Source organism: Eptatretus burgeri, chromosome 6 (genome assembly GCF_056783735.1).
Source record: "Eptatretus burgeri isolate ZD-2024b chromosome 6, Ebu_testis_v1, whole genome shotgun sequence".
Lineage (NCBI taxonomy): Eukaryota > Metazoa > Chordata > Myxini > Myxiniformes > Myxinidae > Eptatretus > Eptatretus burgeri.
The window spans coordinates 108,839,639-108,866,672 of NC_140966.1; the positions used below are offsets into that span (position 1 = coordinate 108,839,639).

Sequence of the window (27,034 nt, forward strand, 5' to 3'; positions counted from 1 at the left end):
GGAATACGTCTACATACGTCGATGTGTGTTGGGACTACGTAAAGAATTGGTTCAAAGCACGTCAAACATAAGTTAGAAATAAGTTTCGCGTAAAAAAGACATTAGCGCGACGTGATTCGACTTATGAGTAGCTTATAAGTAGCGTTTGTGGACGTGTGTAAGCGTCCACATATCGCGTGTAAAACTTATCCCCATCGCATGCGGAACGTGTGTCATACGCCGAGTACGTCGTAAAATTTTGAACATGTTTAAAATTTCTTGACGTACTCTACTTACTACGACGTATGATAGCGTACTTTAGCGTTGTACTCACGTATACCAAACTTACTCGTACCGTATTTGACGTGCCCCAACGTTTTAGACACATTTTTCTTAGGTCGGCATACGCTGGCAAGATCGCCAAGGTGTGACCGCGATGTTGTCACTTCCATTTCTATGGCAGTTATGATTCGAATCGTTGTGCGTCAGCCTTTTAATAGGCTACGTCACGACATCGTCGGCGATGCGTGCAACGCGCTATGCCTAAGTTAGACTATCGTTGGACATCGGTTGTGCAGGCCGACAACAGGTTAGCATTCGTTGGTATAAGTTATCTATAACACAACGAAACGTTCTGTGTCCATTACTAATATGTTATGCATACGACCAACTCATTATGAATACGTCCGAATCTTAAAAAAAAACATCAAAAGTTCAACGTCAGCCAGCGTTTTACATACATTTTAATACGTTGCCATCGCTGGCTAAAACGTCAAGGTGTGACCGGGCCTTTAGATACGATATTTGCAACTTATACAAATAAGTTATGTCTTTCATTAGAATGGAGGGGCTTCAAAATCTCACCGTGGGAGCCAATACAGGATGAATGCACTCGTGCACAAGCGTTTTCACCAATGACCAGCCTATCGTGGTGAATAAAATAAGACAAACTAAAAAGGCGCTCAGTAGAGCGCTTACCTCAGCCAGGCTGACCAGTTTACGTTTTGTATCCCACTGATAGGCCAGATGTGGATTTGGACCTGAACCAAAATCAAATCAGCGTTCTTGTCACCTGGCCAATCATTCACCAAGTTTTGTCATAATCCGTGTCCAACTTTTTGAAATAGCCTGTTCATAGACAGACAGATAAACAGAAACACAGGCAGGCAGATAGGGATGAAAACACAACGTCCGTCCACCTTCAGTGGCAGAGGTGCGGTAACAAAACATAACAATGGTGAGCAAGGTAGACCTACTGGTCCCTACATATTAGTGTTTCTTGTAACCTCTTCCCTACCCCAACCCTCCTACAGCACAACCACACCGACCCCCCCCCGTCCCTCCCCCCACCCCCACCAAGTGCACAACATGGAGATCCAAACGTAGATCCGCCATTGGGCTTGAAGAGGGTGGTTTGACTCATTCAGCTTCAAACATTTGCGGCCTACAGTGCCTTCAGAAAGTATTCACACCCCTCGACTTTTTCACATTTTCTTGTAACAGCCTGAACTTAAAATGTATTAAATTTTAAAAAATGTTGTCATCGATCTACACAAAACACCCCATCATGACAAAGTCAAAACATGTTTTTCGAAATTTTTACAAATTTATTGAAAATGAAAAACAGAAATATCTAATTTCTCCTCAAGTCTGATGGAGTACTGCTCTCCCCTCTGGGCTGGAGCTCTGCCTCACACCTCGCTCGACTTCACGCTGTGTGCACCAAGGCTTTTAGGGTCATTGGTATCTCCTGTGGTGAAGCTGAGTCGTGCGGTCTCTAACTCTCCCACCGCAGGCATGTCGGTGGTCTTTTTGTTTTCTACAGTCTCTTCTCCGGCCTTGCTCCCCTCCCCCCCCACCTCCCAACCCGCTCTGTAATCTGTACTCCCTTACATCTTTGCAGGGTGTTCAAGGTCTGCAAAAAAAACCCCCCTTCTGGTGAAACTACCAAAATCAAGAATCACTGTTCACCTTGACTCTTTCATTCCTCTTTTTTCCCCGCCTTTGGAACAAACTCCCACACTTTCTTCAATCCCATTCTTCCCTCCAGGTCTTAAAAACAGTTGTTCACCACAACCTCTTATCTTCCCCCATCCAAACCAATGATCTTTTCTACCCCCATTAATCCACCCAAACCCACCTCCTTAAAATTCCCTGCTTTCTTTCCTGAAAGTCCTGTAGTACCATCTTGTTTACCCCGTGTACCCACTCTATTCTTCTTCCTCTTCCTTCCACAGATATCCTCTTGTCTTTGTTCCCCACTATTTTGTGCTTCCCTCTCCCGTCCCTCTTGTCTCCTGCCTTGTTATTTGTTTCTGTTTATTAGCTTACATGAGCCTCGACATGGAATCCAAAATAAAAATAAAAATATCTAATTACCCTGCGCTTGCAAAGCATAAAGCAGGGTTAGGCATTTGGTTGACTACCTGTGTACATGTGGCATACATATGTACATATGGCGTACGTGCATACATATGGCATACGTGCGTGCATGTCTGCCATTTTTAAACTCCTTTTCTCGTCAACTGTTGGTTCGATTGACATGAAATTCTACCACAGGAGTGTCTCTGCCGGAACAACTTTTTTTCACAATTATGACGTCATAGGTCACGTGGTACGGACGCCATCTTGGAAAAACGTTACACCTCAATATCTCTGAAACCACTCCATGTAAAAAAAATTGAGACCTGGCTCATTGGCAACTCTACTCCCCATGGGGAATAAGATATGTTAATGATGATATCATCGCTGCCATCGTTATGACATCATAATTCGACAAGTACAACACTTATCCGAATATTTAAATAAATAAAAATTCTCAGCAACTGTTGGTCTGATGGACACAAAATTTTCACCATAGGAGAGCCTCCTCCTGTAGAATATTTTAATGATAATCATGATGTCATAAGTCATGTGGTACAGGCGCCATCTTGGAAAAACCGAAAAATGTAGCACCTCTCTATCTCCAAAACCGTTGAGTGCGCAGGGTAAGTATTCGATGAATACCATCTAGTTTACATAAGCATTCAAACCCCCCTGAGACAATACTTTGTACAAGCTCCTTTGGCAGGGATTAGAGCTTCGAGTCTTCTTGGGTATGTCTGTATCATCTTTTCACATCTGCATTTGGGAATTTTCTCCCATTCTTCCTTGCAGATTTGTTCAAGCTCTGTCAAGTTGTATGGAGAGTGTCGGTGAACAGCAATCTTCAGGTCTTTCCACAGATTCTCAATGGGATTAAAGTCTGGGCTTTGGCTGGGCCATTCAAGGACTTTTACGATCTTGTTCTGAAGTCATTCCATTGCTGCTTTCGTTGTATGCTTGTGGTCATTGCCCTGTTGGAACATAAATCTTTGCCGCAGTCCAAGGTCTTTTGCACTCTGAAGCAGGTTCTCCTCAATGATTTGCCAGTATTTGGCTCCATTCATTGTTCTCTTTATCCTTACAAGTCTCCCAGTTCCTGCCTGTTGAAAAGCATCCCCATAGCATGAAGCTGCCACCACCATGCTTCATGGTATGGAAGGTGTTTGATGGGTGATGAGCTGTGCTCGGTTTCTGCCAGACGTAGCGCTTTGCATTCAGGCCAAAGAGTTAAATTTTCATCTCATCAGACTACAGAATATTTTCCCTCATGCTCTCTGTGGTTTTCACGTGCCTTTTTGCAAACTCCAGGCATGCTGTCACGTGCCTTTTTTCAGGAGTGGCTTCCATCTGGCCACTCTCCCATAAAGCCTGGATTTGTGAAGTGCTGTAGAGACCGTTGTCCTTCCAGCAGGTTCTCCCATCTCAGCCGAGGAATATTGTAGTTCTGTCAGAGTGGTCATTGGGTTGTTGGTCACCTGACCAAGGTCCTTCTTTTCTTGCCTAGTTCCTCAGTTTGGTAGGACAGCCAGCTCTAGGAAGAGTCTGGGTAGTTCCATATTCTTTCAATTTCCGAATGATGGAGCTCATTGTGCTCTTGGGAACATTCAACACTAGAAATTGTTTTCTACCCTTCCCTCCTCACAATGATCTATGCCTCCTCACAATCCTATATCCGAGTTATACGGACAGTTCCTTGGACTTCATGGTGGAGTTTCTGCTCTGACGTGCACTATCAACTGTGGGACCTTATATAGAAAGGTGTGTTTCTTTCTAAATCATGTCCAATCAATTGAAATGGCCACAGGTGGACTCCAATCAGGTTGCAGAGAAATCTTAAGGATGATCAAAGGAAACTGGATGCACCTGAGCTCAATTTGGAGCGTCATAGCAAAGGGGTTGAATATTTATTGACGCAAGACATTTCAGCTTTTCATTATTACTTAATTTGTAAAAATTTCTAAAAAATAAATAAATTCCTTTTTGACATGAGTTATTTTGTGTGGATCAGTGACAAAAAATATTTAATCCATTTTAAATTCAGGCTGTAACACAACAAAATGTGACAATCATCGAGGGGTGTGAATACTTTATGAAGGCACTGGTATGTACTGCCAGCCTTTATTTTCTTGTCCAGGAGTGATAATGAGACACTGTTGTTCTGTCACATCACTGTTGTTCAGCTGTATAACTACATTGACCCTCTTTCAACAAAGAAAAGAAGGAAAAGCATTGTAGCATGACAGTACAGGGAACACACCAGTGGAGCTGCACCAACACAACTCAAACTGAAGAGAGCCATTTTAGAATCGATGCAACATTGTGAACACACCTCAAAGTAAAACTCAAACTTCAGGTTTTCATTGGCTGAACAAGTGAGCCTGTAAATTTGTCTCAGCATAATGAGCTCCTAAGGGAAAAGGATTACCGGAAGGGCAGTTTGCAGTAAGGACGCACAGGAAATGCAGGGCGGCGTGCAGCACATCAATGCAAGTGAGCAACCAAGGCCACAAGGAGAGCAGTGTGGGGAGTGTAGACTCTTGAATGGCTGCCAACTGCACTGGCACAGAGCATGGAGCTTCAGTCATATGAGGCAGTGTAAAGGAACAACACCCCACCCCAACAAACACCCATCAGCCTCTTCCCCACCAACAAACACCACCCCCTCCCATATCACATAAAGATGACATATTTACTGTATTACATATGAAATGCCAAAATCTTTGACTCGCAGCCTTCTATGCATTGCCTAAGCTTTCATGCCTAAAGTGACAGCTCAACCATCCAGCACTCCTCACCCAAATTCTGTCATGGTGGCAGTCATGCATCCAATCATGTGACATTTTCAGAAAGCATTCAATGAGGTTTGCCATGAAAGGTTGTGAGTAAAGATGAGGGCAGGTGTTGTCGGTGCTTTGGGAGAAGAGTGGGTTGATAAATGACTTGGCAAAAGGAGGCAAAGAGACAATGCATGGAAGCTTTTCATATTGGAAAAAGCTGAGTTTTTTTGTTATCGACATGATGCACCAACTCTGCTGTTTGTCATTTTTAGAAGGAAAACTTTCTAAAGTAAAATTGGTCTGCTAAGTGTGGTTTGAAAATTTGCCAACAATACCAAGCGAGGACAAAGAAAGGTACAGAGTGAAGTGGAAAGGGACCAACTGCAGGGAAGTCCACATTTAATTAAGATAAACAAATCAAATGAATGAATTAATGAATGAGTAATAAGAGCTCTTTAGCTATGTGTGGTCCAAGCTCCTGGATGAGAAAGTCACCTGCCACAGAGTCAAACGAACCCAACAATGTACCATCATTGTCGGTGAATGAGTGGTTCGAAAGAGCTGAATGTATTCATAATGCAGCGCGTTCAAAATTCATTATCGTGCGCTCGTGAAGTGAAAAGCAGGGTGAAGCGATCGGTAGCGGACATATGTATGGCGTACGTCGTGTCTGCATTTTCTTAAGAGGGAACATTGGAAACCATTCAGTGGACGAAATTGAAACTTTACTACATGTTATATGACCATGTGATATCGTGGTCACTCTTTTGAAGTCAACTTCGGCCAAAGGTCAACATAGGCCAATTTTCCAAAATCCTCAATTTTCATCCGATTGACTTGAAATTTGAACAGGATTTGCATCTCAGGTCACTAAATTCAACCACCAACTATTTTTGAGCTCAGCATAGGCCAAAAGGTCAACATAGGCCAAATTTCTAAAATTGTCAATTTTCATCTGATTCTCTTGACGTTTGAAAAGAATTTTCATAAAAATGACGATCAGGTGTCACGTGGTCTGGTAGCCATATTGGATATAAGGGAAAATGTTTGAAAATCTTCGTAGGAGAAACCGCCTAAATGATCAATGCAAAATTTAACTAATTGATCAACTAATCGTGAGAAATATGGTTTGATAAAGATGACATCGGTCACATGGTCTAACACATTATTGGATCAAAGAAAGAAAACCTTAAAAAAAAAACAAAAGAATTGGCTCGCCACCAAGTCCTTCTCAAGACTGCGCAGGGTATGTATTCTATGAATACCATCTATTTTTATCAGTAATGTATAAAGGTCAAAAGTTTTTTTTTTTCATTCCTTTCTACCCCCATTAAACCCTCCCCTCTTTCTAAATGTCCAGTTTTTCCTTCCTGAGCGTTTGCTTCTGCATCCATATTGTCCACACAGTGCATCCTCCCCCACCCGTCATTCTTATCCACATCCCGTATTTGTCCAAGTCTCCCTCTATTTTCTCCCTCAACCCTGCTGTTAGTGTCACCCCCTCTTTATACTGTTCCTTTTGTTATGCAGTGTCCTGATCGGTTCGATGTTATAGCTCTTCCATGAGCCTCGACTCGCATGTAAAAAAACAAAAAAAAAACAAAGTGACTGTGATGGTCTTGTAGCTGTTCCAATGTTGTACATTGCTAAAGGCCCGGTCACACCTTGACGTTTTAGCCAGCGATGGCAACGTATTAAAATGTATGTAAAACGCTGGCTTACGTTGAACTTTTGATGTTTTTTTTTAAAGATTCAGACGTATTCATAGCGACTTGGTCTTATGTATAACGCATTGGTAACGGACACAGAACGTTTCGTTGTGTTATAGATAACTTATACCAACGAATGCTGAACCTGTTGTCGGCCTACACAACCGATGCCCAACGATAGTCTAACTTAGGCATGGCGTGTTGCACGCATCGCCGACGATGTCGTGACGTAGCCTATTAAAAGGCTGATGCACAACGATTCGAATCATAACTGCCGTAGAAATGGAAGTGTCAACATCGCGGTCACACCTTGGCGATCTTGCCAGCGTATGCCGACCTAAGAAAAATGTGTCTAAAACGTTGGGGCACGTCAAATACGGTGTGAGTAAGTTTGGTATACGTGAATAGAACGCTGAAGTACGCTATCATACGTCGTAGTAAGTAGAGTACGTCAAGAAATTTTAAACATGTTCAAAATTTTTGGACGTACTCTGCGTATGACACACGTTCCGCATGCGATGGGGATAAGTTTTACACACGATATGTGGACGCTTACACACGTCCACAAACGCTACTTATAAGCTACTCATAAGTCGAAACATGTCGCGGTAATGTCTTTTTTACGCGAAACTTATTTCTAACTTATGTTTGACGTGCTTTGAACCAATTCTTTACGTAGTCCCAACACACATCGACGTATGTAGACGTATTCCAATGACGTCTTCCGGTCGACAAAAAAAAAAAATGAACGTGTTTCTAGCTTACAACTGCCATATAAAGACGTGTTCCCAGCAGTTTTGGGAATTGGTATATAAAAATGCTGTTCATAAAAGGGGAACCCAACAGTGTTTTCGAGTCCTTTTTGAGTCGATGTCCATGTCAGCAGTAACAGTATCTGTATCAGTATCAGTATTAGTATTAGTATTAGTATTAGTTTGTTCATGTTGGCAGTAGTAGGTGAGTGTGAGGGGGAGGGTGTGGGTTATGATGGATCGTCCTTGCGTCCGCGTGTCCACGGGTAGGAGACATCTTTTCACCATTGTTCAAAGTTCTTCACGGCTAATTTTTTATGGGGCTTTTTCAACAATGAGCTATAGCTTGTTTTTACGATTTAGGTCTATTCATAACGGGTTGGACAAATGCACAATGAACTAATAATGTGCATAGAGCGCTTTGATTACTTATAGATACGATATACCAACGAATAATTATCGTGAAGCCGGCGTTCACAAACTATGCCCAACGATAGCCTAACTTATCCATATCGTGCGGCAGTTTATCTTTGCCGGTGACGTGGGGTTTGCTATTCATAGGCTGCCACTCAACGATTTAAATGGCTGCATCTCCACTATTGAAAGTAGACGCTTGCGCTCAACAATTGGATTTTTTTTTACACTCAACGACTTTTAAACGGTACCACTCAGCCATTTTCATTGTTTACAATGAACGATTTAAATTGCTGTCACTCGCCTTTGTTTTTTGACGCTGGCGCTCGGAAATTTTAATCGTTTCTATTGAACGTGCTAAATCGCTCAAACCCCACTATTGAAAGTAGACGCTTGCGCTCAACAATTCGATTTTTTTTACACTCAACGACTTTTAAATGGTACCACTCAGCTATTTTCATTGTTTACAATGAACAATTTAAATTGCTGTCACTCGCCTTTGTTTTTTGACGCTGGGGTTTTGAAATTTGAAGCGTTTCTTCTGAACGTGTTAAAACGCTCAAACTCGACTATTTTAAATAGACGCTGCCGATGGACAATTGGAATCATAGCCAAGCTAGACATCGAAGTGTGAACATCCTCGTCATGCCGAAGAAAAGTTTGAAGAATGCTGCAAATAAGTGTCCTGGCCGTGGCCGTGGACGCTGACGCAAGGACGATCCATTATACCGACGTCTTTCAGCCTATGAGTAACTTAAAAGTAACGTCTGTCGATGTGTGGCAACGATCGCGTAACGTGCCAACAACACGTTAATCATAGGTTAGAAATAAGTTTCGGGTATGCTAAACATTACCTCGGCGTGTCTCAACTTATGATTAACTTACAAGTAGCATGTGTTGACGTCTGTCAACGATCGCAGACCGTGCATACAACTTGTGGCCAGCGTAGCGGAACGTGTGAGTCATACGCCGGCATACGTCGTGAAATTTCAAGCGTGAAAAAATTTGAGAACAACCAAAAAGTACAACGTTTAAAGCCAGCGTACAACGACGTATGGCCAGCGTACAACGACGTACAACGAAGTGTTTTTCAGTGTGCTCTCAATGTTATCAAAACTTACCCATAACGTATTCAACGTGTGCCAGCGTTTTAGAAAAAAAATTAAAAAATCGGCATATGTTGGCTAAAACATCGAGGTGTGACCGGGCCTTAACAACAGAGCTAATTCAAGTTATCAACATGTTAAGTTAGCATCTTCCCTTTTTTTAAAATAATTTTTGATAGTAACGATTGTAGAATGCGCTGCTAAAGAGATGGCGATTCTACCATTGAGCTGTCTAGTCTGGGTTTGATTCCCAAACCCAGCCGCCGTTCCGCGCAGTCTGCTCGACAGGATTCCCCACCTCAACTTGTGTTGCTTTTCCACAAGTCTCGACGATGGATACCAAAACAAAAAGAAAATAAATCCACAGCTCGAGCCTCACTGAGTTCTTCTAAACTATGCTTTTCGGGGTAATTAACATCACAAAATCTGAAACAAAAAGAAGACACCAAAAAATAAAGAAACTACAAGGACACTCTTCAATTCAATGTGGCGACATTGCCAGATATGCCTCTGCCCACATTGTTACATCATTATACATACAGTACTTGTACTAAGTTTGATTTAAATACCTGAACCCAGATTCAAAACATTCAATAACTCTGGCTGTCAGACCATGCGTCCGATCAGGTTGAAATTTAAAACAAATTCCACATTGTGGGGGAAAATTTTATATTAATGTATTCTAAATTGTAACAAATGGAGTTTTAGAAATGTAAGTTTTATGCTACAAGTTGAATTGGCTGTCCTTTCTGGCCAAGAGACTTTTGCCCTAAATGTTGATAAATGTCTTGGTCTGGAGCGGAGTGACCTGAGCTGATAACAGTGAACCTTTGCCTCAAAATGTACGTAGTGGCTTCTCACCTAAAGGACACGTCTGCAGTCTGGGTTGATAGACCCCACCACTCTCCCATGAAAGTATAAAATGCTTTGAAATGTAAAATTGTTTCAGTGTGCAACTACCTGAGGAAGTATTAGAATCTCAGTGGCTTGTACTCTTTGGAACTGACCAGTACCAAGTTAGAATAAAACTCTCTGATGTAATGTGGAAGGGAATTGAATCGGGTTGGTCTAACTGTCAACTAAAAGTAAGAATAAATGAAATAGAACCAAATAATATTGCAATCAATGGTGATTCTTAAGTTCATTGTACGAGAGTGAGAAGTGTATGGTGGATAATTAGAAAATAAATTGTTTCACAAGGAAGGACTTGTGTGGATATCGGTTATCAGTGTCAATGGGTTTTATGCAGGGTTTTATAACCAAATTGGACAAACGTTAAACTCTGCCTGAAGTTAAATAGGATTCCACAATCAACCAGGAAAAAATCCTTCAACGATCACAACGGAATCACAACTTTCAAAGAAACTTGCTCTCCCTCATGCACAGATTTATCCCCTCTCGTGTTCAGTTGTCTTACCCTTCCTCCCGCCCTTGGTTTACTGAAGCTTGTGGCGAGGCAGTTGTCCTGAAACAACTTGCCTTTGCCTCATGGAAAGCAAACCCAACTGAGGGCAATCTCAGTTCTTTCCACAAAGCTCGGAACAAGTGTGTATCTACCCTCAGGAGAGCCAGAAAACAACATCTTTCTCATCTCAAGTCTGAACTCTCAAACCTCTCTCCCTCCTCAAAATCCTGGTGGCGTTTAATCAAATCCGTTTCTGGTGTATGTTCCCCCTCCATCCCCTCCCTTACCTCAAATGGCCGCACTGCTGATTCCACACGTGATAAAGCTGAATGTCTAAACTCGGTGTTTGCAGCTAAATCTTGTGTCCTAAACCCATCACTATCTCAACCCACTTTACCCAGTCGCACCCAACTGTCCCTGGACTCTGTATCCTTTTCTCCTGACAAGGTGGAGAGCTTGCTTTCAAACCTCGAGTCAGATTCTGCAACCGGTCCAGACGGCATCAGCCCACGTGTCCTCAAAGCCTGCTCTTCTGCTCTTGCTCACCCTCTCTCTCTGTTCTATTCACCCTCTCATTTTCCCAAGGTCATCTGCCATCTGCTTGGAAATCTGCTAACATCACTGCCCTGCATAAAAAGGTGCAAAAACAGATCCCTGTAACTACAGACCAATCAGCCTTCTCCCAATCATCAGCAAGGTTATGGAATCCATCATCGCTTCAGACATGAAATCCTTCCTCTTCTCCAATGGCTTGATTTCCAATCATCAATTTGGTTTCAGACCAGGTCACTCTACCCTGGATATGCTGCTACTGCTCTCCCATCAATGGATGGAGGTCCTCAATGCCAGACAGGAAATCCGAGCCGTATCCCTGGACATATCACGTGCTTTTGACACAGTCTGGCACCCTGCACTACTCACCAAACTCTCTTCCTATGGTATTCAAGGCCATCTCCACTCATGGCTCGCAGACTTCCTCTCCTGTCGCAGTCAACGTGTGGCCCTAAATGGAGTTCTTTCATCCCCTCTTCCTGTTCAGGCTGGAGTTCCTCAAGGTAGCGTTCTGGGCCCTGTTCTTTTTCTGGTTTTCATCAATGATCTCTCGGACTCTCTGGAAAATCCTCTATTTCTCTTTGCCGATGACTCCACCCTCTGCCGTACCATCTGTCATCCCTCAGACCGGCAAGCAGCAGCTTCTTCGCTCACTGCAGATCTGGATAAAATCACAAACTGGTCCAACACGTGGAACATGTCTTTCAATCCAGACAAATCTCACACTCTCACTATGTCTCTTCGAAAGGACCGTTTACAAAACCCCGCCATCCACTTTCTCAACAATCCTCTGGAAGAAGTCTTTTCTTTCAAGCTTCTGGGTCTCACTATCTGCCATGACCTTTCCTGGGAAAGTCACATTTCCAACCTTGCCTCAAAAGCCAGTCGCCGACTGAGAATCCTCCGTCGTGCAAAGTCCTTCCTCGGCCCTCTTGAGCTCCTGACCACTTACAAAGCTTTTGTCCGTAGCCTGATGGAGTACTGCTCTCCCCTCTGGGCTGGTGCTCCTGCCTCCCACCTTTCTCGACTTCACGCTGTCGAAACCAGGGCTTTTAAGATCATTGGCATCTCCCGCAATGAAGCTGAGTCTTTGGGCCTCTCACTCAATCACCGCAGGTTGGTCGGTGGTCTTTCTGTCTTCTACCGACTCACTCTCAGCCTTGCCCCCCCTGCTCTCTCTGCGATTTGTCCCAACCACATTTCCACAGGGCGCTCAAGGTCCGCCAACAACCCCCTTCTGGTAAAACTACCAAAATCACGAATCACTGCTCATCTTCACTCTTTCATTCCTCTTTTTTTCCCGCCTTTGGAATAAACTTCCTCACTCTATTCTTTCCCATTCTTCCCTCCAGGCTTTCAAAACAGCTGTTCACCACCACCTCTTATCTTCTCCCCATCCAAATCCTCGATCTTTTCTACCCCCGATAATCCACCCAAGCCCACTTCCTTCAATTCTCCTGATTTCCTTCCTGAAAGTCCCTGTAATGTCCATCTTCTCCTCGCCATGTTCCCCGTCCCATCCCCATCCCTCTCCCTTCCACAGTTCACCTGTGTCTGTTCCCCAATGTTTTGTCCCTTCCACTCCCGCCCCTCTTGTCTCATGCCTCCTTGCTGTGAGTTGTGTGTTAGCTCTCATACGAGCCTCGACCAAGGTATACAAAAAAAAAAAAAAAAAAAAAAAAAAAAATAAACGGGGCGGGTTAAAAAAATCCACAACATCACTACGAGACCATAATTGTAAAATTTCATGTAAATTGATAAAGCGGGTCAGGAAAAAGAATCTTTCTAAAAGATTTTCGTTCAATCCAATGTGGCTGCCAGACCATGTGACCTATTAATTATTCGTGAACATGCTGGTATCCCCAAGGCTTGGGGAACATGTGGATGAAGTTTACCCTCGATCTATCGAGCCGTTTTGGAGAAGATTATTTTTAAAGGTTTATTCTTCAAAAAAATCATAGCTGCCAAACCACATGACTTATGATGTCATAGGTGCAGAATTTTTTTTGTACCTCATGGATAGGCGATCATATCTGTAAAGTTACGCATCGATCTGTTCAGCCGTTTTGGAGAAGAAGATTTGTGAAGGTTTTAATGTTTAAAAAAATATGGCTGCCAAACCACGTGACGGATGACATCAATTTTTCCTCCAACACAATTTCGCCCCATATGACATTCAAAAATTTTCATACGGATTGGATAAAGCGTTTGATGTATGCCATTATGACGTCATAATGAAGCCATGTATGACATCATCAAATCCCACGTGTATGACATCCCATGTGACCTATGACATCATAATTAACATTAAAACATTCGACATGAAGAGTCACACCTGTGGTGAAAAATTTGTGTCAATCAGATAAGTGGTTGCAGAGAAAACAGAAAATTAGCATGGACGGACGGATGTACGTATGTACAGACAACCCAAAAACATAATGCATCTGGCGACTTCGTCAGCGGACACATAAAAACATCAAACAGTTTCAGAAACAAAGGCTGAATTTAAAGGCTGAATGCCTAAACTCTGTTTGGTTCTAAATCTTGTGTCCGTAAACCATCGCTTTCTGTACCCACCTTATCCAGTCGCACCCAGTTGTCCCTGGACTCTAAGTCCTTTTCTCCTGACAAGGTGGAGAGCTTCCTGTCAAACCTCGCCTCAGATTCTGCAACCGGTCCAGACGACATCAGCCCTCGTGTTCTAAAAACCTGCTCCTCTGCTCTTGCTCACCCTCTGTCTATTCTATTCACCCTCTCATTTGCTCAAGGTCATCTGCCATCTGCTTGGAAATCAAAAATGACTGCTCTGCATAAAAAGGTGCAAAAACAGATCCCTGCAACAACAGACCAATCAGCCTTCTCCCAATCATCAGCAAGGTTATGGAATCCATAATCACTTCTGACATCAAATCCTTCCTCTTCTCCAATGACTTAATTTCCGATCATCAATTTGGATTCGGACAAGCTCACTCTATCCTGGATATGCTGCTTCTACTTTCCCAACAATTGATGGAGGTCCTCAATGCCAGACTTGAAATCAGAGCCATATCCCTCGACATATCGTGAGCTTTCGATATGGTCTGGCACCCTGCCCTGCTCACCAAACTCTCTTCCTTTGGTAACCAAGGCAATCTCCAATAATGGCTCGCAGACTTCCTCTCTTGTTGCAGTCAATGTGTGACTCTTGCATGGAATTCTCTCATCTCCTCTTCTTGCCCAGGCTGGAGTTCCTCAAGGCAGTGTTCTGGGCCCTGGGTTTCTTTCTGGTTTTCATCAATGATCTCTCAGATTCCATGAAAATCCTATTTATCTCTTTGCTGATGACTCCATCCTCTGCCGTACCATCTCTCATCCCTCTGATCGGCAAGCAAACATCATCTTCACTTTGCAGATCTGAATAAAATCACAAGCTGGTCCAACACATGAAACATGTGTCTTTCAATCCTGACAAATCTCACACTCTCACAATGTCTCTGCTCTAACAATGTCTCTACCAAAGGACTGTCTGGAACCACCTCTCCCCCCCCCATCTACTTTCTCAACAATCCCCTTGAAGAAGTCCTTTCGTTCAAGCTTCGGGATCTCACTATCTGCCACAATCTTTCCTGGGACAGCCACATCTCCAAGGTGGCCTCCAAAGCCAGTCGCCGACTAGGCATCCTCTGTCGTGCAAAATCCTTCCTTGGCACACCTGAGCTTCTAACCACTTACAAAGCTTTCATCCACAGTCTAATGGAGTACTGCTCCCCCCTCTGGCGTGGTGCTCCTGCCTCACACCTAGCTCCACTTCACACTGTGGAAACCAAAGCTTTTAGGCTCATTGGTATCTCCCAAGATGAAGCAGAGTCTTGGGTCTCTCACTCTCACTGGAGGTACGTCGGTGGTCTTTCTGTCTTCTACCATCTCCTCAACTGCCTTGCTCCCCCCCGCTCTGTTTGTGATCTGTCCCCCCTATGTTTCATCAGGGTACTCAAGGTCTGCCAAAACCCCCTTCTGGTGAAACTGCCAAAATGATGAATCACTGCTCACTTTCACTCTCTTCAATCCCACTCCTCCCTCCAGGTTTTCAAAACAGCTGTTCACCACCATCTCATATATTCTCCCATCCAAAATCTTGATCTTTACTACCCCTGTTAATCCATCCCAAACCCACCTCCTTCAAATTCCCTGTTTTCCTTCCTGAAAGACCCTGTAGTACCATCTTGTTTACCCCATGTACCCATCCTATCATTCTCCTTTCCATAGATCTCCTATTGTCTTTGTTCCCCACTATTTTGCACTTCCCTCTCCCACCCCTCTTGTCTCCTGCCTTGTTATATGTTTCTGTGTATGAGCTCTTACATGAGCCTCGACATGACCCCCCCCTCCCCCGAAAAATAGGCACAGCAAACAGGCAAATGGACAGACACATGTGACTTCCTCAAACTCACCTTCATCTCCTCGCTGCCATACAGGCAGTTCCTCAGCAAAGTTAGGATGTTCCTTACTTCCTTCATTACAGGGTTGTCCTGCCATCACACACAGCACTTCATGGTTATGACTCGCATCATGAGTGAATAATTATGCCATCGGAATATTATCACGTCAGCAGGGCAGGTGAAAAGGTATTAGGCACCCGAAGTGAGCCCTCAGCTTTGTGCCCATACTCCCCCCTCCCCCCCTACTCCCCCTGCCAATACTACAATAAACTTTCAAAAAGGAATATCGTTCATTGGTATGAATAAAACTTCTGCATCCATAGAGGAGAAGAACCAGGGGTTAGTATAACTTAGAGAGACCCAGAGTAGGTGAGAGAAGAGACAGATCAGGTGAGGAGATAGATTCGGGTAAGACAGATGAGGGCGAAGCCGGCTGTCTTACCTACTTGCCAGCCTCTACCTGCATCACCTACCTGCCAGCCATATCATCAACCTGCCAGCCATGTCATTGGCCTGGCAGCTTGCATCATCTACCTGCCAGCCTGTAACGGCCTTGTTGTCCCGTACCACCATCAGCTGCCTGCTTTACCTGCCATGACCACTGGTTTTTGTCATCTGTTTTGTGCCATGACTGCCAAAGCCAGCTAATAACACCATCATCACCCATCATAATAAACTAATAACAAATTCATCACCCATTATAATATTGTTACGTTTGTGGGGTATGTGGAGGAATCCCATAATGAAGATAGGATTGGATAGCATAGCATGGTCCGTGGACGAGTAGGAGACATCTCTCTGTCAATTAAGTCAGGAAAACTGTGAGCTTAAGATTGTTTACGTGTCACCACACGGGGGTGGTGCTGTGTTAACTCGGTAGGGTTTAAGGTTTCTCCCAGTATGTGATTGCCCCCGTGACCTTTTCCTACGTTTTTGCATTTACGGGGCCGGCTGAAAAAACAGAACACATTTTTACAACAACAAGAACAACAACGGCCGACCACAATCAGCAGGCTAAACCCCGCCCCCAGGAACAGTAACCCGCAGGCCACGCCCCTGAGGCTTATGATTGGCCGGTGTGACGTCAGAGGGAGAATGATCGAGGGAGACGGTGGTCAGAACAAAGAAGGTCTCACTTGCTCTCCTCGGTACAGTCAAGAAGGCTGTTTGATTCTTGTTGTTCATGTTGTGTGAATTTGCTCGCATGCTGGAGCAAGATGCTAGCCATTGACTGTTTGGCTGGGTCATGAAGTTTGTGCGCTTTGAGAGGAGAGGAAGAGAAGAAGAGAAGCACGTCTCTCAGGTCGAATTCGACAGTATCTCTTGTTGGAGGATCAAAGAGGAAGGCCGCGTCATTTGCTGAGTGGGCCTGGTGCTGAGAGAGGAGCAGTGCCAGCAATTTTGATTGTGAGAAGGAGCTTTGATGACTGCTGGTGGGCTTCTGGCATTGGGATCACACACGCGAATTGCCTCTCGTACGTGGATACGTAGAACGCCTTCAGGCCATCTGGTGCATTCCCCATGCGGAGAGCGACTCCGTGCCGTTTTCTGTGCATTTCCCATGCAGTGTCTTCGAGGCTCGACTACTGTGAGGCTCCTAAAAGGTCATCTCTGGACACAAAGTTGAGTACCAGCATAAAGGGAGGATTTTCTTTTATTTTTATCTTTCCCCCTGTCTGTTTTTGTGACTGAGTGGAGACGTCACAAATTTAGGATTTCGTTTCACCTCACTCTTCATAATCTCACACTTTGATTTATTTTCATGATCACTCGTTGAGATATCAGCGAGGTTGAACCACGTATCGAACAAGTCGAACCGCGTATCAGAGAGGTCACCGGTGACGGTATGACAGGTGGAGGTATGGGATCAGGAAGAGAAGCAGGAAGAATCGGGCATTACCCGAATGCAAAGGGGGATAAGCCAGCAGCTGTCAAATTTGACAATGGGTAAATTTGCAGCGGGTGAGTCACAGCGGTGTGGTCCGTGTTCGCCAGCAGGGTGGCCCAATCCTTGTAGGTTTGGCCCAGGAGTAGGGAGTGCTCCGTTTGGATTCTTGAAGGGTCCATTTATGGGGAGTTGTTTCAAGTGCAGGAGAATAGGGCACATGCAGCAGTACTGTCAAGACCCACTTATGTACAGACCTCCGAGCAGGCCTCACAGCCCGGAGAGGGGAGGACCTCCCAATGGACCACATCGTCCAGAGAGGGGGTCACCACCAAGGGTGGGCCCGAATACCACTGCAGGCTGTCCAGGAAACTAGAACGAGCCGAGCAAATGGGGCCATGCTTGGCTGGCAAGTGTGTGGAGAAGTGCAATTCTTTGGTGAAAATAGTGAATTGTGGAAGAATTGGCATGGGTATTTTGAGGGTTAGATGCAAAATTGAGGGGGAATTTTGTGAGCCTGTGGTGGACACTGGGGTCATTGACACCATTGTTAATCCGAGTGTGTTCGACCAGAGTGTTGGAGGTTGGGACGAAATTGATAGACTAGTTGGACACAGCTTTCAACTGGCCACTGGGACAACGGCTCCAATATTAAGTCGCGGGGTTGTGGGGATGGAGTTGGGCAGTCCAGTCTGGAGATCAATGTGGTAGTATGGGTGGCCAAGGTGTGTGCGACCAGTGTTTCCTGGGATTGAGTTTCCTGGTGGAACATGACTGTCCACTAGACCTTGAGCGAGGTCACATGTGTTTGGGTACTGAGAGTCTGCAATTGGTTGGACTGGGGGATGATGATGAGGTGCAGGGGACATGGCTGCAGGTGCCATGCACTGTGACCATGCCTCCCAGGTCTGAAGCCTTGGTAATGGAAGAGTTGGCAGCAGGTGCTCACCACATTGGCCAGCTTGGGCTAGTGGAGCTGTGGTTCTCACAGGGGGCTGAAGGACTGATGGTGGGTTGCACCCTTGTGGACACTCGTGGGCCTATGTTGGCGGTTCGGCTGTTTAACGTCTCCGATATAATCTTCGCACGTAAGGGGCAGAGCTGTCGTAGCCAATTGTAGTAGTGGTCACCGGAGGAAACGGATCCACATGCTTGCCAGCACAGCCGGACAAAGGGGAAAATTCGGGGGAAACTGATTGGCCCGAGGATGTGCAGGACATGATGACACGCTCTGAAGAGGGCCTAACATCGGAGCAGGCAGAGACATTGCACAGTTTGGTTGGTAAGAACTTGGATGTTTTCTCTCTCTCAATCTCTCCCGAGAATGTTGGATGCATGAGCCTCGCCAGGCATCAAATTAATACTGGTGAGGCTCAGCCTGTTCTCCAACTACCACGGCAGCTCCCTTTTGCTAAGAAAGAGGAAGCAGAAGAACAGGTGAGAAAAATGGAAAAAGTTGGAATTATCGAGCCCTCGGTGAGTCCTTTGGTGTCACCCATTTGCTAGTGAAAAACATGGACGGGACCACTCAGTTCTGTGTAGATTATTGCCATCTCAATCTTATTTAGGATTTAGTTTCACCTCACTTTTCATGACCTCACGCTTTGATTTATTCCCATTATCACTCTTTGAGCTATTTTCATGATAAATTTTTGATTTATTTTTATTAAACAATTATTTGATGAATTTACTTGTGTTGTCTATTCATTGTGGGTTCGAGAATAAACCCATGTGCTTCTGTTCTGGTGAACGCCTCTGGTAAATGCCGTCATTGGTTCCCGTCCCTCATGTGCCATAATCTTCAAGGATCTCGGCTGTTCGCCTCTGGGTGAAAACCGTTCAGCTGTCTGTCCAGGCTGGTGTTAACTTGCGGTTTCTTGCGAGAGGCAGCAGGATTGATGCCTGTGTCCTCCTACAGGATCTGGTAGATCCAAAGTTCTCTCATCCAATCCCAGAAAAACTGTGGCCACAACTAAAATCCAGGCAGACATTCCCACAGCCCAGTGGACCCAGTTAAAAATGTACAGTATCTCTTGTGTTTGCCAGGATGAGGGTGGAACCAAGCCATGATTGGCTGAATTACAACCAGCATGACAATAATTCCTGGGTACGCATGGACACTGGCAACCGCACTCCACGGCAGACAAAAGCCAGACAAACAGCCACCATTGCCAATGCAAACACCATCACCATAGCTGTCCGTTGGATCTGGAACCAGACTTTTTGGGAGCACAGCTGCTGACTGGGCCAGGCAAATCGGTAAAATCAGGCCACAAGCATTCCAAACCACACTGTCACCAACCACACTGAGCTGGACCAACCACACTGTCACCATCAGAGCGGCGTGTGTTTTGAGGAACGGTGGTCCACGTGTGCCAACCATCACCACTGGTTCAGTTTGTATGATGGGGCCAGCCACCAAAGGCTGGTGGTCATGGTGGTGTACCATTCCATTATGCGCATATCCATCAGCCAGAAAAAGGAACAAGGGTTCTGCCAACTTTGTTTCCTGATTCGCCTCCTGACAAGTGTTTACCTCAGACAGAGATTCCTTAGAAAGCTCATCTTCCTCATCCACCTCCTTCTTGCCTCCAATCCAACAACCATCATCCAATGGTTCACTCCTCACTACACATTCCTCAACTTCAAACTCCTTCTCAAGTGGAACAATTTCTGGAGTATCCTTCTCAACCACTGACTTGAAAGAAGACTGACAAAGTCCTTCATTCATAACATTTAGCATGGTTCTCATTGCCAAAAAGTCCAGTATTTCGCAATTCACCTTAGTCATGCAACCCATCCAGCTGTTTCTCCTCAACATTCCTCGCTGATGAATCTATGGAACTGACATCTAGAAAGGATCCCTGGGGTACATCAGCAACTGCAAGTTCATCCAATGAAAAATGCTGAGCATCATCTTCATCACGAGAATCCTCGACATTAGCAATGAGTGGGGGTATCTTCTCCTCAAAGCTTGCACTTGACTCACTTTGGTTTGATTCAAGTTGAGCCTCTTTACTCAACGAACAGGAAGTTACAGTTGCTGCAACTCTCTTCTTCAACACATTTTTCTGGGGATTGTTCCAAGATTGGCTCAACAAAACAAGCTTCAAGATTTGCCTTCTTGTTCATGCCATGTTCAGGAAGCAATGCTTCAGGAAGATCATTTTCCTCACCCAGCACCTTCACAACTTCAATGTCATTTTTCTTTACAGTAGCCAATGTGTCATTCTCTACTGTACATCATCAAAAAACATTTCTCTAGATCCACTCTCAACTCCAGCTGTACCATCTGCATTCCAACAGCGAGAAGCACGAGACTCATCACAACCTTCTGCGTTGGCATCACTTCCACACGGTTCATAAACAGTGAGTAATTGGCTTTCACAACTATTATCCAGATCTGAACTCTGGGATTGGTTCTGCATATTCCTTTCAAAAACATCACTTTCACACTTGTGCATTTGACAAGTATCCTGCTCTTCCTCTCGAAGTCCATCTGTGACTGTTAAACCACCTTGCACTTTTTCAACTTGGGAAATTCTCTCTCCAGAGTTTACATCAGCAGGCTCACTTTCAATTGTTTCAAGATCTGCCACTTGTTTGGTATTTGGCATGTCAAGGTTACTGTTGCTCTCCTCCACGACATGATGAACAGATAGGGAATGCCAGAGCACAGTGACATGAGATTTTTGGTTTGAGCTTGTGTGACTCACAGTATCTTCGTCTCACAGACTCTGTTAGACTCGAGCAACCTCTCCCTTAATGGTATTGTCCCAAGTGTTTGGCTACTCCTGTAACATCTCCTCCATCCTTTACCCAATCAATTATGGCCACCACAAGCCGTTATCAACTAACACCTGCTCTTGTTCTGTTACATGGGCCCCCAACTCTTTCATCTCCTCAGCTAAGCCACCACACTGATGCTTACAAAATCCCTATTCCTCGACCTGCTGTTGCATTCTGGCATCCACACAGGTGTGATAGTCCTCCAGATCATTATTTACTTTGTCAATTATTTTATTTGTTGACCCAATTTCTTCTTCCAACTTTTCCTCCATTCAGACAGCTTGGGTTTTACCCTCTTCTATTTTCCCAATTATTACCTCTGCCACCAAAGGTGAAGGAGGTTATTTTTTCACCCCTTTCTCTCTGTTTGTCTGTTTGTGTGCAGGATATCTCAAAAAGTTGTGAATAGATCCAGATGAAATTTGGAAGGCAGGTTGGGTGTGTGACAGGATGAACTGATTACATTTTGGTGAAGATCCAGATCCGGATCCGACTACAATAATTTTTTAAGTGATTCTTCACCATTGGGAGATAGGACCAAAACCAATATATAGCATGATATCTCAAAAAGTTTTGAACGGATTCGGATGAAACTTGGTGGCTGCGTCTCATTTTCGACCTGATTGTCATCACCCAGCTCTTCCCCTGGCTCGCTTCCTTCATCCTCACTATCTTCCCACTGAAGCGCCATCTTGTGCACATCCGCCATCATGTGCACAGCCGTCTTTTCCCGCACGCGTTTAATCTCTTCAGAAAATATTTTATTTCCCTGACATTTCCAAGCATTTTCTTTTCCTCCCGACACCAATCAACAATAAAATTTGTACCTTGGTCACCACAACCCCCTCTCCCACAATGGTAGATAGGTGATTGTTTAAAAATTTAGAATCCAAATTTTTTCCAAGCTCAGTTCACTCTGACACCACTTGTCATGGTCCTTTGTGGGAGATTCGAAAAATATCCCACACCGACGCCAATTGTTGTGGTCCCGACAGATTCAAAAATCCCACTCTGATGACACCAGTTGTCGTGTTCAGGCCGATTAACATTGACCTGGACGGAGAGCCGAACGGTTTTCACTCGGAGGCGAACGGCCGAGATCCTTGGAGATTATGTCGCGCGCGGGACAGAAGGCAGCGAAGGCACGTACCATGTGAAGCATGTGAAACAACAATTAGACAAACACAAGAAAATTGAACAAATAATGATTTAATAAAAAATAAATCGAAGACTTGTAAGGGAAATAAATCAACGAGTACTAATTAAAAATAAATCAAAGTGTGAGGTAATGAAAAGTGAGGTGAACTAAAGCCTAATTTGAGACAGCTCCACTCAGTCACAAATACAAACAAGGGGAAAGATAAAAATGAAAGAAATCCCTCCCTTTTTGCCAGCACTCAACTTTGTGTCCAGAGACGACCTTTTAGAAGCCTCACAGTCGTCAAACCGCATTGCCCCAACGTGAGAAAACACACCAAAATGGCACCAAGTCGCTCTTCACGGCCACATCCATGAGCTAATGCATGTGGCGGTTTGCAACGCCAGGAGCCCACAAACCGCCATACAGGTTCTTCTCATGATCAAGATTGCCACACTGCTCCTCTCTCAGCACCAGGCCTGCTCACAACAATGGCGACGCCTTCTTTCTCGAGAATGCAATAGGAGACCGCCTAGTTATTGCGGAGAGGCACGGTCTTCTTCTTCTCCTCCCAAAGCGCACAAACTTCGCGACCCAAACGAACAGACAATGGCTGGGGTCTTGCTCCAGCACGCGAGCAAACTCACACAACAAGAACAACGGGAATCACACAGCCCTCTTGACTGTGTCGGGGAGAGCAAGCGAGAGACACTCTGTGTTCTGACCGCCATCTCTACTCTATCATCCTCCCTCTTACATCACACCGACCAACCCTAAGCCTTGAGGGCGTGGCCTGCCGATTACCCTTTTTGGGGGTGGGGTCGATCCTATCAATTGTGTTCTGACTGTCGGCAGCCGGGTCGGCTGTTGTTATAGATGTTCTTGTTGTTAAATGTGGTCTTTTATGGCCAGCTTTGTAAATGCAAAAATGTAGGAAAAGGTCACAGGGGGGAATCAAATACTGAGAGAAGCCAGACTTAGACCCTACCTAGTGACCCTACAAACACCACCCTCCATGTGGTGACACATAAATAACCTTAAGCTCACAGTTTTCCCAACATAAATTACATTGAGATGTCTCCTACTCGTCCAAGGACCATACGAAACGATACAATTCTACCTATGCTATGAAATTCGTCCATGTACCCCCACAAACACAACAATATACGAACAATACAATCATCACCCATTATAATATTGTTGCGGTTCTGAAAACCACATGCCTCGAAGGGAATGGCATCCATCATACAGTGGACCCCCAGACAGTTATTTCATTAATATATGTGCAGTTAGACCTTTCCCTCGTGTCTAATGGGTCAAATGGGACGAAGTGTGTTGTGTGGATCTCATAGTTAGGTCTGATTATACCTCTATCTTCATTCCAACTCTTTTCCTCTTATTCCTGAAATAAATCCAAGCACGCACCGTACCCAGACGGCCGCTTCTGAAAACCGCAGCAACACCCCCTCACTATAAGAATGTGTCTTCGAGGAGGCAAACAAAAGAAGCACAATCTACATGATGGAAAAATCCTCCGCTGAAAGATACGTTGTCAAAGGGGATAGTAGAACCAAACAATAAACGCAAACGCTGTACCTAGGACGCAGGCGGCGCGTTCTTTTCAACCTATTTCTGCATCTAATACTTATATCTAATCCTTTCCTTCAATCCATGACAGAGATCAGGGCCGGCACCGCACGCAGGCAGCTGCCAGTGAAAATCACCACTGTGATAGATAACCGCATGCAAAATGGCGGACCCGCGTGCAGCCCTGTGATAATTTATCGTATGGTATGGGGTAGGAATTGGCTTCCAGAGGAAGTTTTTCCTCTGGAAAAAGTGCAAAACTTCCTCTGGAACGATTTATATACCTCTTCATTCGGATCTGCGCTCTGATTACAATGGCATTTTATCATCGCACAGAACGGGCAAGGAATAGCACACATCTTCATTCGGGTCTGCACGCTAATTACAATGGCATCTTACCATCGCATTGTACGGGACACGTGCATGGCGCACATCTTTGTTCGGGTCTGCACGCTGGTTGACAACGGCGTCTTACCTTTGATTCTCGCTCGCCACCGCGGCAACCAATGTCTCCCGTGGACGGCAGACATCCTCCTGCACCTCCGCCTCGATGCAGCAGCCACCAAGTAGAGGCATGCTGTACGGCCCGGATTGCTCGGGCCACATGGCGTACGGACGGGACATGCGCATTGATTGGCGCCAACCGCAGCGTGCCGGGGGTGCCTGAGCGAGCATGCGGGACGGGCGTGGCCCTCGACCAGCACGGCCCGGGAGTTCGGTGCAAGGCAATTTATATCGCGGAGTTTGGAGCGAGACGATTCCACAGCTCGATGAGGTATCACCGGATGCACCAGTGAGGCCACTTCCGGCAGACAAAAGCAAGACAAACAGCCAGGTCGTGTGGTGGCCGGGGTCCAATGGGAGCGCCCAATTCGGGTCATGACGCATCGCCTCGGGGCGGCGCCCCGCCCTGCACCGCAGGGCCTATAAGTGACGGATCGCGAAGCCGTCCAGAGTCGTGGTCATCCTCATCTTCCTTGCCTAGCTTTGGATCGGTCTCTGCAAGCGCCTGCTTCACGCCATCTTCTTCTTCACACACTCAGCGCTGGCTCCGCCCACCCACCTGCTTCTCGCCACTGGCTCCGCCCACCCACCTTTTCCACCTTTTCTGGAATCTCCACTCCCTCGCCGCTGGCTCCACCCACCCACCTTCTCCATCCATCCGCCTGACTCCGCCTGCTTTTCTCCGCCTTCTCCACCCACTCGCTGCTGGCTCCACCTACCGCCCTTCCTCAGGCTTGATGGTCTCGCCCTTCCTCTGGATCGGTGCAAGCGCTGCGCTGACATTGTAATCAAGCAGGAGACAATGCGCCAACCCTCGAACTGGGATCGCACGGCGAAGGGTCCCCCAAAACGTACTGAGTAGCACGGTCATTTAACCATGCAAGGTATTACGAGACCATGAGCCTCATCTCCTCTTCTTTGTTGAGATCAACTCCTCTTCATTGGGGTGTGTGTGTGTGTGTGTGTGTGTGTGTGTGTGTGTGTGTGTGTGTGTGTGTGTGTGTGTGTGTGTGTGTGTGTGTGTGTGTGTATGTTATGGCCCCTGTCCTCGCTTAAGTTAAGAGTGCAGAAGAATTATATTGGGATAAGTCTACTCTGTTTCTACTTTTGTAAGTTGCTTGTTTTGTCGTCGCACCACACATTTCTTTCTATCCCTGCTTACACACAGCAATAAATTATTAATTGTGCCACATATCTTTCCTCGCCTGCCTGTAACAAATGCTTATGTAGACAAGTGCCCAGCTCGTTATTGTCTTTTCTTTCATTGATCCAGCATGGTCCGTATCCTAGCATAGCCGGGACTTTATTCCCAACAATCTGTTCTTTTACCTGTACGTTCCTTGGCAATGTCGCTCAGCTGCATCTGATCCGGTAAAGTGATCCGGTTCGGACAAGGCGTACCGAGGGCGTGTCCCCCGGTAATTAGGTCACGTGATTATTCTTCGGTAACCGATATTAGATGGAGCACTCTAAGTCACGTGGTTGAGTGATTGGCGTTCACGGTCGGTTAGCGACCCACCGCCTCACGGAGTTATCCGTGTGCGACGGCCTGCGATTCCGGGGAGTCTGGTGGGAACCCAAGATAGCTTCACCCCCCTAGTGGTCTTCTCACCTGACCCCCAGCGGCAACAATTTGGTGTCAGGAGTGTGAATCGAACCTGGGGTGTGCTTAACGCACCCCCAAAATTAAGAGCAGGTGAGGATACAAATTTTATTTAATTATTGGTACGGACCATGGCAGACCAAGACGAGTGTTGACGAGTGTTCAAGTGGGTTTTGAAGCAACAATGTTGGACAAATCCATGGCCCAGGATGAAAGCTTTAAGGGATATAATTCCCTGCAGTCATATCCAGAGGTAACTGATATTAGACGGAGGACCCTAAGTCACGTGGTTGAGTTATTAGCGTTCTCGGTCGGTTAGCAACCCGCCGCGTCACGGAGTTTTCTGTGTATGACGGCCTGCGATTCCGGGGAGTCTGGTGAGAATCCGAGATAGCATCCCCCCCACCCCTTCGTGGTCTTCTCACCCAACCCCCGGCCACAACAATATACTTAAAAACACAAATATCGCCCATTATAATATACATATACAACACATTCATCACTCATTATAATTTACTAATAACACAATCATTACTCATTATAATGTACTGAAAACACAATCATCACCCATTATAATATACCGATAACACAATCATCACCCATTATAATATACTAATAACACATTCATCACCCATTATAACTTACTAATAACACAATCATTACCCATTATAATGTACTGATAACACAATCATCACCCATTATAATATACTAATAACATTCATCACCCATTATAATATACGAATAACACAATCATCACCCATTATAAAGTACTGATAATACAATCATCACCCATTATAATCTACTAATAACACATTCATCACCCATTATAATACACAAAAAACACATTCATCACCCATTGTTATAAAATAATAACACAATCATTACCCATTATAATGTACTGATAACACAATCATCATCCATTATAATATACTGATAACATATTCATCACCCATTATAATATACAAACAACACAATCATCACCATTTATAATATACTGAAAACACATTCATCACCCATTATAAAATACTAATAACACATTAATTTACCCATTA

At 45.0% G+C, this 27,034-nt stretch overlaps 1 protein-coding gene across 3 annotated transcripts in view; it reads right to left on the reverse strand.

Annotated features, from left to right (window-relative positions):
• The window catches only part of RTTN (rotatin), a 317,466-nt gene that overhangs the window by 21,882 nt on the left and 268,550 nt on the right, over nt 1–27,034 (reverse strand). For 2 of the 3 annotated variants that reach the window (XM_085886669.1, XM_085886671.1), the window contains exons 44-45: nt 15,489–15,566; nt 4,769–4,895 (exon numbers count right to left, since the gene is read on the reverse strand). In XM_085886669.1, the coding sequence (XP_085742795.1) occupies nt 4,769–4,895; nt 15,489–15,566 (205 nt within the window). Of the gene's footprint in view, nt 1–4,768; nt 4,901–15,488; nt 15,567–27,034 lie in introns of all 3 variants that reach the window. The other variant, XM_085886670.1, reaches the window with a different exon arrangement.